The 16,897-nt window shown below is 58.1% G+C and overlaps 6 protein-coding genes across 6 annotated transcripts in view; 4 read left to right on the top strand and 2 right to left on the bottom strand.

Annotated features, from left to right (window-relative positions):
* Positions 1-1,511: 1,511 nt before the first annotated feature.
* On the top strand, positions 1,512-3,416 carry CHGG_10783 (uncharacterized protein; the record flags this gene model as incomplete). The annotated part of the gene is made up of 5 exons (XM_001226049.1): positions 1,512-1,551; positions 2,053-2,316; positions 2,371-3,002; positions 3,063-3,162; positions 3,217-3,416. 5 exons carry the CDS (start codon positions 1,512-1,514, stop codon positions 3,414-3,416), a joined length of 1,236 nt encoding a protein of 411 aa, XP_001226050.1.
* Positions 3,417-4,548: 1,132 nt separating this feature from the next.
* On the top strand, positions 4,549-8,019 carry CHGG_10782 (uncharacterized protein; the record flags this gene model as incomplete). The annotated part of the gene is made up of 6 exons (XM_001226048.1): positions 4,549-4,615; positions 4,756-5,612; positions 5,875-5,886; positions 6,639-6,686; positions 6,818-7,067; positions 7,142-8,019. The coding sequence occupies 6 exons, from the start codon at positions 4,549-4,551 to the stop codon at positions 8,017-8,019; spliced, it is 2,112 nt and encodes a 703-aa protein (XP_001226049.1).
* Positions 8,020-10,133: 2,114 nt separating this feature from the next.
* Positions 10,134-11,453, top strand: CHGG_10781 (uncharacterized protein; the record flags this gene model as incomplete). Its single annotated transcript, XM_001226047.1, has 2 exons — positions 10,134-10,342; positions 10,403-11,453. 2 exons carry the CDS (start codon positions 10,134-10,136, stop codon positions 11,451-11,453), a joined length of 1,260 nt encoding a protein of 419 aa, XP_001226048.1.
* Positions 11,454-12,620: 1,167 nt separating this feature from the next.
* Positions 12,621-13,706, bottom strand: CHGG_10780 (uncharacterized protein; the record flags this gene model as incomplete). Its single annotated transcript, XM_001226046.1, has 1 exon — positions 12,621-13,706. One exon carries the CDS (start codon positions 13,704-13,706, stop codon positions 12,621-12,623), a length of 1,086 nt encoding a protein of 361 aa, XP_001226047.1.
* A 1,541-nt stretch (positions 13,707-15,247) lies between these two features.
* On the top strand, positions 15,248-15,622 carry CHGG_10779 (uncharacterized protein; the record flags this gene model as incomplete). Its single annotated transcript, XM_001226045.1, has 1 exon — positions 15,248-15,622. One exon carries the CDS (start codon positions 15,248-15,250, stop codon positions 15,620-15,622), a length of 375 nt encoding a protein of 124 aa, XP_001226046.1.
* A 624-nt stretch (positions 15,623-16,246) lies between these two features.
* The window catches only part of CHGG_10778 (uncharacterized protein), a gene marked incomplete at both ends in the record, with an annotated part of 1,376 nt that continues 725 nt past the window's right edge, over positions 16,247-16,897 (bottom strand). The window contains 2 exons of the mRNA XM_001226044.1: positions 16,247-16,540; positions 16,605-16,848. Coding sequence (XP_001226045.1) covers positions 16,247-16,540; positions 16,605-16,848 — 538 coding nt within the window. The remainder of the gene's footprint in view (positions 16,541-16,604; positions 16,849-16,897) is intronic.

Raw genomic sequence — 16,897 nt, 5'->3', positions numbered from 1 at the left:
GAGCTCCGTTCAAGGCCCATGTCGCCAAGCAGAACGAATGGAGAAACCTGGAAGATGTCGAGAATTTCTTTCAACGGGCCCAATAGGCTCTCACTTCGGCGACGGGGTTGGGGTCTGTGGAGTTTTTTACATTGTGGGGTGTTGCACCAGTTCGAGCCGTTGCGAGGTGGGAATCCCTGTTGAAGTTCATCGGGTTCCTGAAAAGGGTTCCCCACCCATTCATTGCCTGTGGTTTTGGCAGAGGCGGGCTGCTGGCAAGACGTGCATGGTTTACTGTGTACTCAGGACCTTCGGTGGTTCGTTGCTCGGTGAAGAAGCTTCGACAAGAAGGGAAGGTGCATCGTCTTGTGTTGCACCACACCAGGAAACGAATGGAAATGCCAGTCCCAGCGTGACAAAATGTGACCGGTGGCCTTCGGCATCCCTTCCTTCCCCGCACCAAGACATCAATCAGCACCCCAAAAGCAAGAACCTGCAAAGACCCGCATGATATTCCCCCAAAAAAAAAAACGGCAAAAAAAAAAAAAAAAAAAAAACTTTAGGTTTTTTGGTGTGACCCTCCTGGGCAGTTCCCCAGACTGCTTCCCCATCGTTTTCGTGGGGTACCGAGGGCGCACGGCGAGTTTGCTGGTGGGCCCGTCTTCGGGCCGGACTCGAAGGAGGATTATCTTTCTCAGCCCGCCGCCCGCACAAGAGCGGGGCGACTACCAGGGTTCTTATTCGGGGGGGAAGGCAATTTCCCCGATCAGCCACGAGGATTGAGTGTGGATGAGCCAGCTCACCTTGGATCCAGAAAGGTCTGGTTGGCCTTTGATCACCTGCGACCGCCTCCGCTTCTCCTTCACCTTATGCGTGCTTCACCATCTGAGTTTCGTATGTGAGCGTCCGGGCTTCAACGAACCCCCGGCCTTTGCCAATGTCGCTTTCCGACACGACGCCAACCACGGCCACGACCACGCCCTCATCCGGGCGGGGCTCCCCAACTCCCAGCCTTGCAAGATTTGGATGGTGAGTCAGGTCTCGGTTGTGGAATTGTCGAGTTGCTGAGGAAGCCGAGAGAGGCAATGTATCTCAATAAAGAAAACACGCGGGTTTTGTTTAGTCGTCTTTTTTTCGCTAACTTGAATGGTGGACTCCTTTAGCGCCCGGTGCCGGCAACATCATCTGAGATGTCCGTTCTGTCTCCACTTCCTCCGTCCCTACTAGTTCGCCTGTTCTCCCGGACCCCGGCCCACACCGTTGGCTTGGGTGTCAATCCGTGGGGGGGAACCATCTGTTGACTATTGACTTACCGATGTGCCACAGGCGATAGAGTAACACCAATCTGTGGCAGATGCCGGACCGCGGACGAGCCATGCCTGCCGCCAGGCCTCAAGATCCGCGAGACCAACAAGTGTCAGTGAAGCCCCGGACCACTCCTTTCTCGGCGCCGGTTTTACTCACTCGCCCGGTATTTACATAGACAAGTTTAAGTTCAACAAGAAACAAAGGTGGATTAAGACTCCGCGAAGATGTTCGTCCCCGTTGTTTCTTCTACTCAAATCCCTCGATGTGTAACCCGCCAAGAAGACCCCGTCTGACTCTGGTGTGAAGTGGTCTTCATCGACGAGTCGCAGACCATAATAAACGATGTGTCGAGCCCGGATAGCGGACCCGACGAGTTCGAGGCGGCGTGGGACTCCCCTCCCGTCGTTGACGTGGAGTGCCACAGCAATACTTCGCCCATGCCACCCTACCGACCGCCCTCGCCCCCTGACCGTTCACGATTGATGTCCATCTCGTCCGTCGTCGATCCGCCTCCCCCGATCTGGCCCCTCACCGACCCCGAAGAGGCCGTTCTCTTTCGCCATTTCATGGATAAGCTGGCTATGTGGGTAAGCTGCCACCCGAACCCGTCGTTGGCGAACCGTTGAGGCCGGATATGCATGGCTGACACCGATCTATCAGCTTGACCTGTGTGACCCGTACCGTACGTATGGCCGTGGAGCGAGCCGACTGCAGCTCCCACACTCCGTACCCCGGGCACAAAGAGATGCTAATGCGGCCCCACAGATACCTTCCAAAACATCGTACCTCATCGGTCAAGGGACTGTCAGGTGCTGGTGAGATCGATATTTGCGCTCTCGGCGCGGCACTTGGGGCAAACCCACCCCGACCTCAGCCAGAGGAAGCGATATAACCAGCTGGCAGACACGCACAATGCGGCTTGCATCAACATCATGAAGTGCCTCTTGACGAGCAAAAACTACAAATCCATCTGGACCGAGCATCTTTTTGCCGCAACCATCATCCTCCAGGTCATGGAAGAAATGAACGGTACGTCAGCCGTGTGAGAATGGCACAAGCAAATACTGATCCTCCGAGCTACAGCTGCCCTACGCGACGAGACCGACAGCGACGTGGACGAAACGCACGAGGCCTTGAAGCGTGGACACTTGCCGGGCATGTACCGGTTTGTCGGCGTGCAGTCGTTTGGGCCGGGCACCCTCGGCGCGGCATCGTTCTGGGTCGGTCTGCGGCAGGAGATCTACATCGCCGTGACCAAGCGACAGCCGGTGTGTCTGTACCTCGTGCATCCGGGGCTCGTGGACCGGTCGCTCGACGAGCCGCCCGAGGACGACTTTGCGTGGGCCAACGTGGCCGTGGTGCACTGTGCCGACGTCGTCAACTTTTGGCTCGCCCCCGAGAAGCATGAGCCGCAGTCGTGGGACGAGTTGAATAACTGGAATCGGCGCTGGGCTGAGAAGCTGCCGCCGTCGTATGATCCCTTCTTTACGGAACCGCCGGGGGCGAGTGTTTTCCCGGGGATTTGGTATCATCAAGGTTGTCAAGGCAAGTGGGATTTCGGGTTTCCGTTTTGTTTGAGCATGGGGGCTGACGAAATGTGTCTCGTGCCAACAGTTATTGGTGTACAACACCACAGGTTGGCAAGGCTGTTTTTGTTGGACCACCGTCTGAGACCCGGTAACCTGATGAAAGCCAAGGAGAGAGCCAGTATTGAGGTTGGTTGCCCCTGCTCATTTTCGTGTCTGGTCGGACACTGACCCAGACCTCGTGGATAGGAACGTATTCGCAAAACCGTCCGGGAGATCTGCGCCGTAGGGCGTGGGAACCAGTTCACTCCGCCGGGCATCTTCACAGCGTGTATGGCGATATCGGTTTGTAAGTTGGAGCCTACCAGGAGTCAAGCCGAAACCACGAGACTGACATACGCAGTTGGGCACTATTTCGACCGAGTCGAAGAGCAAGACGCCATGCTCGAAATTTTGGAGCAAACCCAAAGAGACTATGCTCGGCCCACCGGGAGTGTGAGGCGAGAAATGCTCCAGGCCTGGGGGCGGCATACCGGCGTGTCCAAGTCGTCGGCCATGATGCACGTGAACGGCAACGGTGTTATGAACGGCAACGGCCATTAACTGGAATCATGAGGGGGGTTAAATGCGCGGCGGCGGGTGGGGGTACACCAATGGCACTAGGCACAGCAGTGGGTTGATCTTAGCCTGCGCAGGAGTTTTGGTGGCATATCGGGAGAGGTTGTGGCGGGGGGGCTGGGCGTGTTGTTTGGTGATGGTCGGAGAGAGGGGTCCAGGGCATGTTTAGAAGAGCCACGGCCATTTTTTTACGTGCGGCATCCTCATAAGATATTCTTGTAGACCTTTGCAATTGGAAAATAGAACACATATATACGCAAGTAACTCTACAGCTACCGAGCACCGCTCCTGGGGACTGAGTTTGTCTAATTCAGGGACACTAGATAAGAGCTAAGAAAGAAAAGCAGCAAGGCGGTGGCGCAAGATAAATATAACGGAACGTGGGAATGGGAAAGTAAGTGCTGGAATAAAATACCACAGCATTAAATTGTATATTGGTTGAGAAAGAGGATAACTACCATGATTAGAAAGACGGATAATGACGTAATGCGAAGTCGAGGGCGACGAGTCAGAGAAATACAAAAGACCAACAAAAGTTGTTTGGATGGTTCGGATGAGAAACAGGATTACCCTCGGAGCCTTAGTATCCACAGGTATGCGTCTCGGATTCGGCCACCGTGGGTAAAACCCTTGACAAGCTGTGATGCTGGAGTTAACCGCCTTCGTTGGCACGGCGGTGGTGAAGACGAAGACCAGAGACAGGCAGCGCCGGGGATCGTGTGATTCGAGTGAGTTGTCCAGGCGTACAGAGCGAGGATGGGTTTCATGCGCAGTGACGTTGCTGAGCTCCCTCTGCAAAAAATCGATATTATTCCCGTTCGTTGCAGAGACGATGCGTGTTTCCAAACAGCATATGTTCCCCGAAGCGGCGAGCTTGGCTTGCACTTTAGAGAGAAGCTCCCGTTCGTGGCTTGGCGTTGCGGATCCAACGACCCCGCCCCACCGACCCTCCTTCAGTAGGGTCATTCCACCTCAAGGGACCGCCAGTCGACTTTCATTTTCTGAACCAAGGCAAAACGACCTGAGCCACCCGACCTAAGTAAAAAGGCCTCACCAACCAGTATATACCACAGCCGGCGAGCAATTTTGACAGACAACCACAAAAAACACAAACAAGATGGCGAGCGCTGTAGAACACACGCCGTCGCATACTCCGCCGGGGACACAAGCCCCGCGCCCGAAGGGTAAGTGAGCAGAGCTGAGGCCATTTCATCACTGGGGAGGAGGACACCCGACTAAGCCCACGCCGGGCAATGAGGGGTGTCAGGAATCAAGAATCAGGAATCAGAAACTAACAAGCCGGACCATTCCCCCCAACAAACAGGCATCCTCAAGAACTCGTACCGCGGCTCCCCGCCCATCTCCCCCACCGACAGCCAACACCCCACCACCACCACGCACCCCAACAGCCCCCCCTCCGACCACCACCACCCCCACGCCCCCCTCACCCCGAAAGAAGCCAAAGAACTCACCATCGCCAACACGCAATACAACGCCGGCCACCGCCGCTCTTCCTCCTCCTCCCGACCGGGCGTTACCTCCCGCCGCCAGAGCTCCCTCGCCCCCCACGACGGCGGCAACGACGAACCCGGCCAGCGCCTCAAATGGGACGAGGCCAACCTGTACCTGACCGAGCAGGAGCGCACCAGCACCATGAAGATCAACGAGCCCAAGACGCCGTACGCGAAACACTACGATCCGGCCGAGGATCCGTCGGATGCGGAGGATGGAGATGAGGAGGGGGATGTGGCGCCGCCGATTGACCCCAGCGCGATCGATCTTGATCGTGTGGATGGGGTGTTGCCGCGCAGCCAGCAGCAGCAGGGGCGGCGGCGGGCGGCGCATGAGGAGATCCCGCAGCTGTCGTTGGGGGAGCCGGAGGAGGAGTTGGATGAGGATGAGGGGATGGGGGTGGCGGAGCGGCCGCGGGCGGTGCATGTGGATAGTCATGGGAGTGGGCATGATGCGGATGAGGAGGAGTATTTGGTGGGGCTGTCGGCGGAGGAGAGGGAGAAGCATGCGCGGTTTGAGCAGTTGAGGAAGAAGCATTATGAGATGAAGAATGTGGCGGCGTTGTTGGGGCATCCCGAGGAGGAGTTGGCCGAGGAGGAGGGGGATGAGGATGAGGATGGGGAGGGAGGGGTGCCCGCTGTACCTGCTGTACCAGCGCTGCCGGGGAAGGTTAATGGCTCGTCGTAGGGTGAGGGGTGGTTCTGCTGATTTGGTGGGTGTGGTATGCGTTTTGTGGGTGAAATGTTGTTTATTTTTGCTTGCAGACTTTGCACGTTGACATCGCAATGATGTTTTGGCTTTCTGTTAGTTAGTAGCGATGCAACATGGCGGGATGTTTTTCGCAGGGGCATGGATGGACACGGGCATGGTCTCAATTGAACTACCCGACTGAGAGTGTATCGGGTTATTTGCTTCTTTTCTTTCTGTACAGGTCGCTGCAAGCGTACGTGCACATTCGATCAACGATGGAGACGAGGTAACTTATGATCGGGGTCGTGTTAGAGCAGTCCCTTGCGCGCCAGCTCGACCTTCCGCGCCGCCTCGCCGGCCTTGTAATCCGCCCCTAAGATCACGCATATCCTTTGCCCCTGCGGCCAGCTCGGACTTGTCCTCGTGCGCGACCATTTGGCAAGGCAGTTAGTTTGGGAAGTGCACGCATGCTGTGGCAAGTATCAGTCGGTCTAGTCCATCCCATCGTAGGGCGTATAAGTTGAACAGGGGGGAAGGAAAAAGAAAAGGGGGTAGGAAAAGAATAAGGTGGATGGGAAAAGAAAAGGGGGCGCTAACGGAGTGTGTCGGGGCAGAGGGTAGTTGTCGCAGTGGGAGCGGGCATACAGATTGCGGTAGTGCGACGAGTCGCTTGGGGAGTTCTGGTGTTGCTGCTGCTGCTGGCCCCCGCCGCCGCCGAACATCTGGTCGAAGAAGCCAAATTGCGCCGAGACGGCGCTCGTCAGGGCGAGGAGGAGGAGGGCGACGAGACGCATTGTATTTGGTGTGGCTGTTTCTGGTGGTTCGGGTGGGCGTTGGGAGGCTCCGTTTGGCGAAAGAAATTCAGGAAGAACCCGTTGTTCAGTTCAATGGACTTTCGCATTCGGACCTTGAATCTTGAATCTTGACTTGCTGGCCAGATCCATTTCTGGGTGTTGCTGGTGGTCAAGGGTTCCTATCTTATCGTGCTTGGCTGTGATGACTCAGCCGAAAACTTCACCCGAGAACACAACGACTAAGCACCAGCTGCGGCAGGTGCGTTCAGTGTTCCGGTTCCCCGTTTCGGTCCCGGGATCTCGCACCCTTTTCCTTCCCCGTCCTCCGACCCCGTATACGATCACTGCGAGGTGCTCGCCGTCAGACCAATGCATCTCGCACGGCTGCAGGGGCCCCTCCAAAGGGCTGCCGGCAGCAGTAGCCGGTCATTCGGCACTGTTCTGCGCCCCACCACCACAACGGCGACGACGACGACGAGAACCCTCGAAGAGCGATTTGCACAAATCCGTATTGTCTCGCCGGCTGCGATCAATTCCACCGTGGGAGGGCGGCGATATGCATCGACCAAGTCACAGGGAGCCTACAAGCTCAAGTCCAAGAAGACCATCCCCAAGAAGATGGGCGCGAAGAAGACCGGCGGTGCGTCCCTCGTCTTGAATTGGACGCTGGCTCAACCGAGATACGCTTTGCTGACTCGGTGTTTCCGTCCGTAGACCAGTATGTGATTACCGGAAACATCATCTACAAGCAGCGCGGTACGATATGGCACCCCGGCGAGAACACCATCATGGGCCGCGACCACACCATCCACGCCGCCGTTGCGGGCTACGTCAAATACTACCGAGACCCCGCCCGCCACCCCAAGCGCCAGTACATTGGTGTCACTTTCAACCGCGAGGATAAGCTGCCGTACCCCGTATCGGCACCGCGCCGGCGCAAGCTGAGCCTCGTGGCCGTGCCCCGGCGAGTTGAGCAGCCCGTCGAGGAGACCACAGCACCCAGCGGCATTCCCCGCTCAGTAACACGGCACGAAGTGATTGAGAAGGCGGAGGCGGAGACTCCCGAGGCGGACAAGGCTGCCGAGAAGCCACGAGAGTTTGTTCCTCTGGCGGATGGCAACTCGATCGTCGCCAACCTGGTCCGAGACAAGCTCAGGAGCAGGTTCCTGGCCCAGGCCAAGAGGGAGGCACATAACCGCGAGAAGCAGAAGGAGCTCGACGCGCGCAAGGGCACCCGTGTGTTCCACCTGCAGCCCGACTACAGCTACCGCGAGAGCAACTGGGAGATCGGCCGGTTGGTGGGCGACGCCGGCTCCGTGCCCGGCGCCAACGAGTCCGAGTCGAGAAAGGCCAAGTTCCGCTTGCGTAGGAGGAAACGCATGATGCACTTCAAGGGCATCAAGAAGCGCAAGGTGGCCAAGGCCGGCCGCCGCGACGAGTACAGGACCAAGGTGCGCGAGAAGAGAGCGTTGAGGCTGGCTCAGCGGGCGGAGGCTGCAGCGGCGGTCAAGGCTTCCCTTGGAAAGGCTGTGGCCGAGGCCACCAAGGTGGCGGGGAGCAAGAAGGCGGAGAACAAAGATGTCAAGGCCTGATTTACGGGAGCTTTTTTTTGGCTCTGATATATGTAGCGTGGCAACCGAATCGAGGCGTCCGACATATATATGCCTTGCATCCTGGCGAGGGCCGTGTGCGCAGGGCCGCTGTACCATATTCTGTCAAAATAGATATTGTCCAAATGCTACCCGTGATCACACTGGTCTGTGGGTGAGTGCGAAGCTTGCTCCATTCTATTCTATCGTTGGTAAAGCCTTAGACTGACCCAGCTCTCCACTTTGCAGACTACCTAGTCATTATCAAAGTGTACCAGCCATGTCTGAGTATCCAATGTGCTTACCCGTGCGTCATTCCTCGCCCTGTTTGCTCTCCCTTGCCGAGGTGGGTGACGATGTGGCGTTGGAATGCAAGTCAGGACACCGGAACTGGAAAGCAACAAACACACCGATTCCTATTTTGGGACCTTTAATCTTGCATTGCCGCATCATCGGCAACCATGATGGATGTATACTCGTAATCCGACCTCGGCTCCCGAAGACTACCACTTGTTGTATCCATTTCGCCATCTGCATCATCTAATTGCACCTGTGAGATCATGCCTGCCCTTGTGAAAGCCCCTTTTGCCCAATGGGTCGAAGGACGGAGCCAACTCCCGGACGATGAAGACGATGGCGGCAGCGACAGCTCGTCCAGCCCTTTGGTCACAAAACACCGGGCACCTACTTCAACACAAAGGGGACTCCGGGGCTAACCACGCAGAAACGGCATTGTCATGGATAGCAATATCCGAGCCATGTTCAGCATGCGAGGCGCACGCAGTCCACATAGACGGGGTCACAGACGCGATCATAACCCAGACAAGTTACAGGACCGTATGGCTCTTTTTTACTTTCTTCTGCTCATTCTCGTCCATTGCACTTAGCACTAGTAGTAGTGACTGGCCAATTGTAGCGCCATCACACCGCACCGCACAAAACGTGATGAGAGGGCACCGGGAACCCGTCCCGCCCTCGCTGTCGAGCTCATCCCTAGTATCAGCAAGCTCTGGGACTTGGTGGCAAAGCGTGTCGACCACGTCAAGCAGGAAGCATGGCCTCGAGTTGCCATTCGAAATCTCCCCTCGGCCAAAGCGGCGCCTATTACTAGACACTCACAATGCTGCCACCTCGTTTCGATACTCGGCCCCATGTGTTCAGTCTCACTCTGACATGGACAGGAGTGACAAGCGACGAGGTAGACTGCTGAGGAGAAGTGGCACTCCTATGCAGTATTTCCATCCAGCTCCAACAAACAGCACTCACTACCCTCCCGCCCATGCCCTCATGTTTGGCCTCTGAACGGGGGACAACAGGGGCCAATGGAGGCCATGCCGTGCGCGATGCTTTCTTTCCTCGCCCTCAACCGACTCACATACCCAATATTACATCCCTGCCTGCACGGTTAGAGCAACACAGGGGACAGTGGGCAGTACCCAGAAGGAGTCGTCACTCGTCAGCCTGGCCTTTCATCTCACCGCCAACTACTGTTGCGCAAGCCACTATTCAAGGACCTAACCGCGAGCATGCTGGCGATCCCGCCGGCAGAGGCCATCCCATCCCGCGACGCATGGGCACGAGCATACCTAGGCCGTCCGTAGCTCGAGACACCGCGCCGTAGCGTGCGGTCAGCGCCCACCTCCCTGACTGTCGAGGGGCACAGAGGCTAGAAGCGGTCCACACGCTGGAGGGTACTAACCTGCGGGGAAGGCTGAGCCAAGGTAGCGGTGATGGTAGCCACAGCGAGGAGAGGCCCATCACCATGTGAGGGAAAAGGCTGTATTCGGATTGGACTGGGTATTGGGGTGAGTTGATTCGGTCTCTTGCTTTCTTTCTAGTTGCCTGACAGTTGCTGATCGACGTGTATAGATGGGGCTCCGCGCAAGATACTCGGCGCGGGCACCCTCTTCCCCGAGGGATATCTGCCCCGTGTAGGTGATACGTACCCGTGGATCTGCCCCGTCCGAGACTGCCAGACCATATTCCCCGAGGCCTGGGCCCTTGGAGGGCATTTCAGTGTAAGTGGGCTGGTTTTGGAGTCGGCGGTCGGCGGTACTGATGTAGAATCACAGGTCAGCCATCGGGCTTGCCTGCTTAACGACAATCTCGACGGAACCATGTCTGTGGTTGGGAGACGCAAAACCGCCGACCCCGTTTCCGGCCGGATGCCCCCGATGGTGGTCTCGCGGAACGCCATCGACCCCGCCACCGCGCCTCCAAGGGCGATGCCTCGACGACCGGAGCGGAAGAGGAGGTCCCAGCGGACCGGGAAACCCAAGAGTGCTGAATGGCAGGAGAATGTCCCTATTCGCTTTAACCCGCGGTCGTCGAGCCTACTCCCCATTAATATCGATCAGGGGACTCCATGACCGCTTGCTCGGATCAGCTTGCCGGAATCGAGAGCACCAGCCAAGGACGAGCCCGGGAAGAGTGCGAGTGAGCTTTGGCAGTACCTGATGAAGTACGTGCCGCATACCACGCCCCTGCTCAGCAGCCCGCTCGTGCTCGAGCTGCTCCCTCTTTCGCGCCAAAGGGGCCTGCCTCACAAGTGGAGATTCCAGCTCGCCGGCGGTTATCCGGCGGTGCACACGCTCTTTGCTGTGCTAGTCTACCTTTGCGAAATCAAGAATCAGTTAGCATGCAAAACCTGCACAGGTGCTAGCCCCTCGATTCTTCCTTTCCCCGAGTGTATCACACTCCCGGTGGCGGCATCAGCAAAACTCAAGGCGTACTTTGGCGCCGCCGGCTGCTGCAACCGATTCTATCGTTGTACAAGCAGTAACAGGAACCAACCGTACTGCGTCTCCCGGTTCTCGTTGTCATCCGACTTGGGCGGCGGCGCACATGCCCTACCGGAGAACACCGTTAAACAAGCCGCCCTGTCCCCTCAACCCGACGCCGTTGACGAAGACGGCCACAACGACCCGACCCACGAGCCCGACACCTCCACCTCCACCTTCGCCTCCATTTCCACGCCCCCTTCCCCATCACCCACCGCCGCCCCCAAGTACAGCTACAGCCACACCTACAAAACCGCCATCCCCGTCCTGGCCGCCGGCCGACCCAAGTTGGTAACCATCACCAAACCAGCCCGCCCGGCTGCCGCACGTGCATGCAACCAACCTCTCCATACCACCACCACTCCCGCAACCACCACCAACATCACCGTTGATGGGCCCTCCATTACCACCGCCCCTGGCGTTACTGCTACCACTACCACTATCACCACCCATGCCAATACCAAAACCACCACCACCACCCCCGTCCCCACTGCGGCAACCACAACCACAACCACAAAACCAGGAGCAGCAGCAAAAACAACAAAAACAAAACGCCACAGCTCCATCCGCCGCCTCGCCGAAAAGCTTGGGGCTAGGGCGGCGTGGCGGGAGGCGACTGTGTACCAGCCGCGGGGGGCGTGGTGCATGAAGAAGTAGGGGAAGAAGAAGAAGGAGAAGAAGTGGATGGGGGTAGGGGTAGGGGTAGGGTTGGGGAAAGGAGGTGCGTGGTTGGGAGGATGGGAGGGGAGGTGAGAAGGGGGGGTTGGTGGGGAGTAATAGTAGTAGTAGTAGTAATGGTGGTGGTGGGACGAGGGGGTCGCGTAGGTCGGTTGATTGGATGTCGAGAGACGGTTCTTCTGGGAGTGGGCGGAGTGCCTCGGGGTCAGGGGCGGATGGGGATAGTAGCGGGAAAACTGCTGGTGGCCGGTTCCTGTCTCAGGGGTATAAGAGAACGACTCGGGGGGCGGGATCTGGCGGTGCGCGCAGTGAAATAGGCCAAGACGACCCAGGGGCAGCGGTGGTGACGATGGCCGAGTGGGAGATCTCACCAGGTAGGATATGTGTGGGTACTGGGACGGATACCGAGAGTGAGTTCTTGAGTTGTTCAGTTACCCCTAGCCCCTTTCCAACACCAATACCCCCTCCCGCCCTTCATACCTACCCCTCCAGGATCAACACCCACTAACATCTGCCCAGTCGTCGCCTTCTCCTCCTCGTACCTCACCAGGGCCGACCGGTGCCCATAACCGACGGCACCACATTCCAGGTCCTCGAGATCCCCGCGGGGAGCAGCGTACGGTGGCCACCCAGAGAGTCGGGGACGCGGCTGTGCTCGGTGGCGCGCGGCACCGTGCGAGTGCAGTTGTCGGATCGGGAAGACTTCCCCATTGGACCCAATGGTATGTTCAAGGTCGGCCCGGGCACGGAGTGTGTCGTGGTAAACCCCTCTCACCTAGGGGCTGTGGTACATGTTACGATGGTTGGGGTGGACGCGGTGTAGGGGTAGGGGATCGGGAAACCGGGCAAGTTCGGAGTTTGCGTATGGTGGCTTAGTTCAGCGTTCTAGCATGATGCCCCGTTTACCATGCGTTCAAGCCATGTCATAGATGAAAGCTTTCGCAGCCCCGTAGCAAGTGATCACGTAGACCATTAATGGTATACCTGGAGAGATACTACCAGCTTGACCCGTTATCCCGAAACACGATGTGATTTACCCCCCGTACCATCCATAGGTATCGATAATCCCGCGCCCATCCCATAATCATTCCCAACCTGTTGCGCCGTCCCAAACCAATATAATGCTCGCTGTTGGCATGTGCCATGTTAACGGAATATCCTACGACCTCCTGTCCGCGTCGGAAATCTCTCCACACCACCCTGTTGCTGCTGATGGTAGACCCATTGCATGCCAACTCCGCCGCCCTCGAAGCCCTTCCTGTATCGCCGTACGGCCTCACGGAGGTGCTCCGGGCGCAGCGGTCCCCGGCGGTCGTCAACTTCGGAGTCCCGTATATCCTTCGGATCTCTCGCTTCCCTCGGTTGTTCGTCTGCTTCGCCATCGGGGTTCGGGGTCGGCGCGACGGTGGCGGGCGGCGTGGGCAGGTCGGTCTGTTTCTCGTCCAGCCTCTCGATCCACTCGCCCTGCACGCGGCGCGCGCTCTCAATGATGTCACCGATGAAGACCTTGGCCACCGCTCGCATTCCTATTACGACGTTTTCGGCCACGGACTGAGAAATAGTCGCGTTGACAAGCTGGGTGGAGGTTAGCGGAAGTTCTGGTGTGTGAATGGGCCAGGGCTCAAACAAAGCCAAAAGACGACATATCCTTACCCTTCTCACCGACGCTTTACTGAGATTTGCGGCGCGCCAGTTTTCGAACCGATAGAACTGGTCTTCAGACAGCGCACTAATGAGCATGCCCCTCATCCGATGCTCCTCCTCCTTCTGCTCCTTGGTGCGGACATCGGCGGTCGCAGCAACCTCGGTGGGGCCCTCGTCATCGCCGTCACCCTCCTCACCACCGCCCGCTCCGCCAGCGACGCTCTTCCCGCCGCGGCCACCACCACCCTCGCCGCTGACGCCGCTGACGGCGGTGGCGGCGCGCCCGCCGACGACGGACGGGGTCTGCTCGCGGGCCTTCTCGGCCTTGGACTTGCGGCCGCGCTTCTTCTTAATCGGCGCGGCGGCGCTGACCTGGCTGCCGCTGACGAGGCTGAGGGTGTCGACATCGACCGAGGGCGACCGTACGCCGCCGAAAAGCGCGGAGGAGTCGTCGGGTGGGAATGAGGTCTGGCGCAGCGGGTGGGCCGATCCAGCAGCCCCGGAAGCGGTCGAGAGGGTCGATGCTTTTCGGCGTTTTAGAGAGGGTGCGCCGGGGCCGTCCGAGGTTCGTTTTTTGTTGGTCGACATGTTGTTGATGCCGGGGAGTTGGCTGTGCAAGTATGGTGGAGAGTGTAACGATGGAGAGGTCATCGTTTGGGTGTTTTGGCGACAGGTGCACGATCGGTGGCGGAAATCAGGGCGGTCACACGCGGAATGGTCCGAGCTTCAACAACTGAATCAAGCACGCAACTTGAACTTGATTAGGCCATCAAAATTTTGATTAATGAGATGAAGATATGTATGTTTTACCGTGATTGCAAACCATCAAACACCGAGATATCAACGAATAGCTGGTGGTTCAAAAAGCAAACAATAGGTATGGAAACGGAAAGCTGCGGATGGGCATGATTGATGGTTGAATTCCAAGCTTGACGCGACTTTCCGGCCTCCCCTGCAAGCTTCCCCGGCGGCAATGCAACACGCCGCCATTACCTCACAAGGGTGTCATAGGATAACCCCGCAAGAAGCCGAGTTATCCACCGTTGTGCAGCGGGTCCCAACGGCTTCCGAAACTTGTATGTAGGACGGACACTTCGGAGCTTGTCTTCAAAAGGACGATGGGTTGCGAGAACCGGGGATTCGCCAATTCCCTCCTCTGAACTTTTTCGTCCCACGACCTGAGAGGAGTAACAAGCCATTGGGTTTTCGCCAACCAAAAACCCGGAATCAGAAACCGTTGACAACCACGTTTTTTCATCTCAAACACCCCTGTTCCTCGGCAAACATCAAGCGATAAGATAAGCAATTGAGGTGACACCGCCTTGGCCGCCATTGACCTAGCTCGGGGTCCGAAATTTCAAGATCAGCCAGCGGGACCGGAGTGCCTGGCTCCATCCCAGAACCATCCCGGAAACCATCCCGGAAGTCAAACAGTCATCTGCCCCTCAGGTCCCACCTTGTGTCGCTCTATCCTCGACTCTTCCCGCCGCTCCTCCCTCCCTCCTTCCTACTCCGACCAAGAACCAACCAACCCATTCGATTGCCCAATGGCTCATTCTGATCACTCCTCCGGCTCCGAAAGCCCCGCGCCCGCCGTCAATAGTGCAAAGCACAGCAACGGCGACAAGAGAAGCAAGAAGCGGTCGCGCAATGGGGATCTCTCCTCCAAGAACCCCAATGGCGCACATGCGATCGGAGAGCGCCGGTCCAGCGTGAGCAAGCCCGCGCGGGACTTCCGGGACAAGCCGGAGCCGACACCCAAGAAGAAGAAGAGAAAGACGTCCACACCCGCCACCGCCGCCATAAAGGAGGTGGCAACGGCGGACGAGGCGGGCGATTCCTCAACGCGGTCGCCGAGCCCCGTCGTCGACTTTGACGGCCTCAGCCGGCCCAGCGTGGGCACGCGCAAGCGGCTGGAGGAGGACGATGCGCAAAAGGAGGCGCGGCTGGCGCGCATGAAGGGCGCGGTCCGCACGCTGCTCGAGTGCGTGGGCGAGGACCCGGACCGCGAGGGCGTGCTGGCGACCCCGGACCGGTACGCCAAGGCGATGCTCTACTTCACCAAGGGCTACCAGGAGAACGTGCGCGACATCGTCAACGGCGCCATCTTCCAGGAGGGCCACAACGAGATGGTCATTGTCAAGGACATCGAGGTGTTCAGCATGTGCGAGCACCACCTGGTGCCCTTCACCGGCAAGATGCACATCGGCTACATCCCGCGCAACGCCGTCATCGGCATCTCCAAGCTGCCGCGCATCGCCGAGATGTTCGCCCGCCGCCTGCAGGTCCAGGAGCGCCTGACCAAGGAGGTCGCCAACGCCGTCATGGAGGTCCTGCAGCCCCAGGGCGTCGCCGTCGTCATGGAGTCGAGCCACCTGTGCATGGTCATGCGCGGCGTCCAGAAGTCGGGCAGCACCACCATCACCAGCTGCGTGTTGGGTTGCTTCGAGCGCAAGGAGAAGACCAGGAACGAGTTTCTCAGCCTCATTGGCGTCAACCGCTAAATGATCGCAATAACGATATCTCTAGAACGGGAACGCACCCGACATTAATGGACAAGGCATGCCGGCGCAATATGGGGTGTGAAGGTGTTTTTTCAACAATGGGCCGTCGTATACCTGTGGCAGCGATGCCGAGCGAAACGTTGCCAAAGTGTGTTTTTTTTTTTTTTGGACTGTGCATTCAACAGGCGTTTGGGGGGGGAGCGGTTGGGAGGGTGCGCGTGGGTCATCCAGGGGTCATGTCATGTACACGTTATCATGAACTGGGCGAGGATCTCAACATCGGGTTGGCTCTCTGATTTTGCATACGCGGGTTATGGTCATTCAACACGGCACTGTCGTTCTCTCCGGCCTTGATCACGGCCTGGTGTACTGGGCGGAAAACGGATATCTGTACGTGTGTTGTTTATATAGAATCCAGCCTCAACTGAACATTGCGGGCGACTTCAACCGCCGCAAGATTTTTTGAATACCTATTCCCACTTGCCAGGACCTCCTGTGAAAAACTGCTTTACATATCGTACACCACCCGATGCGGCCGCGTCTCTTTTATTACCCATACACTTGTTCAAATATCCAACTCAGTCTCCAAAGGTTCTCTCATCACCATCATCATCATCATCGCCATCATGAAACCCGCCTCACAGTCCTCCCAACAAGCCCCTTCTCCACCTCCTCCACCCTCGCCTTGACCACCTTCCAGATCTCCTCCGCCACCTCCTCCGCAGACGAACTCGCATCCACGACATGGAGATCCTCCTCCTCCTGCCGAAACCGGTACTCGACGCCCGTCAACGGCTGAGCAGCAGTCGGCGCCCCGACAGCAATCTCCTCCCGGGGACCACCATTCCCCCCACTACCACCACCACTACCACCACCACCATTTACCAACCCCCCCCACCACCACCGACGACTCCCCCCCTTCCACCCCCACCCCCGCCGTCCCAATCCTCCCCAAACTCAACCCCCAAAACAGCTCCCTCACCCTTCTCTGCATCTCCGCCCTCTCATACGCCTCGCCCCCCCACCCGCCGCGCGCCCGCGCCTGGTTCTCGTCCAGGTCCAGGAACAGGACGAGGTCGGGGCGGGGCAGGCCGATTTCGGGGCCGCGGGCCCAGGGGAGGGTGAGGGAGGGGTTTTGCTTGGCCGAGGAGTAGACGATGCCGCTGTGGTAGTAGCGGTCGCAGAGGACGGTGGTGGATTGGGTGAGGAGGTGGGTTATGGTTTTTCTGTGGGAGGTGTGAGAGGGGGGGTTTTGTTTGGTTTTTGAGGGGTTGT

The sequence above is a fragment of the Chaetomium globosum genome, genomic scaffold, assembly GCF_000143365.1.
Source record: "Chaetomium globosum CBS 148.51 scaffold_8 genomic scaffold, whole genome shotgun sequence".
Lineage (NCBI taxonomy): Eukaryota > Fungi > Ascomycota > Sordariomycetes > Sordariales > Chaetomiaceae > Chaetomium > Chaetomium globosum.
Note: the sequence above shows the minus strand (reverse complement) of the source record. Positions and strands in the feature narration are given on the sequence as shown.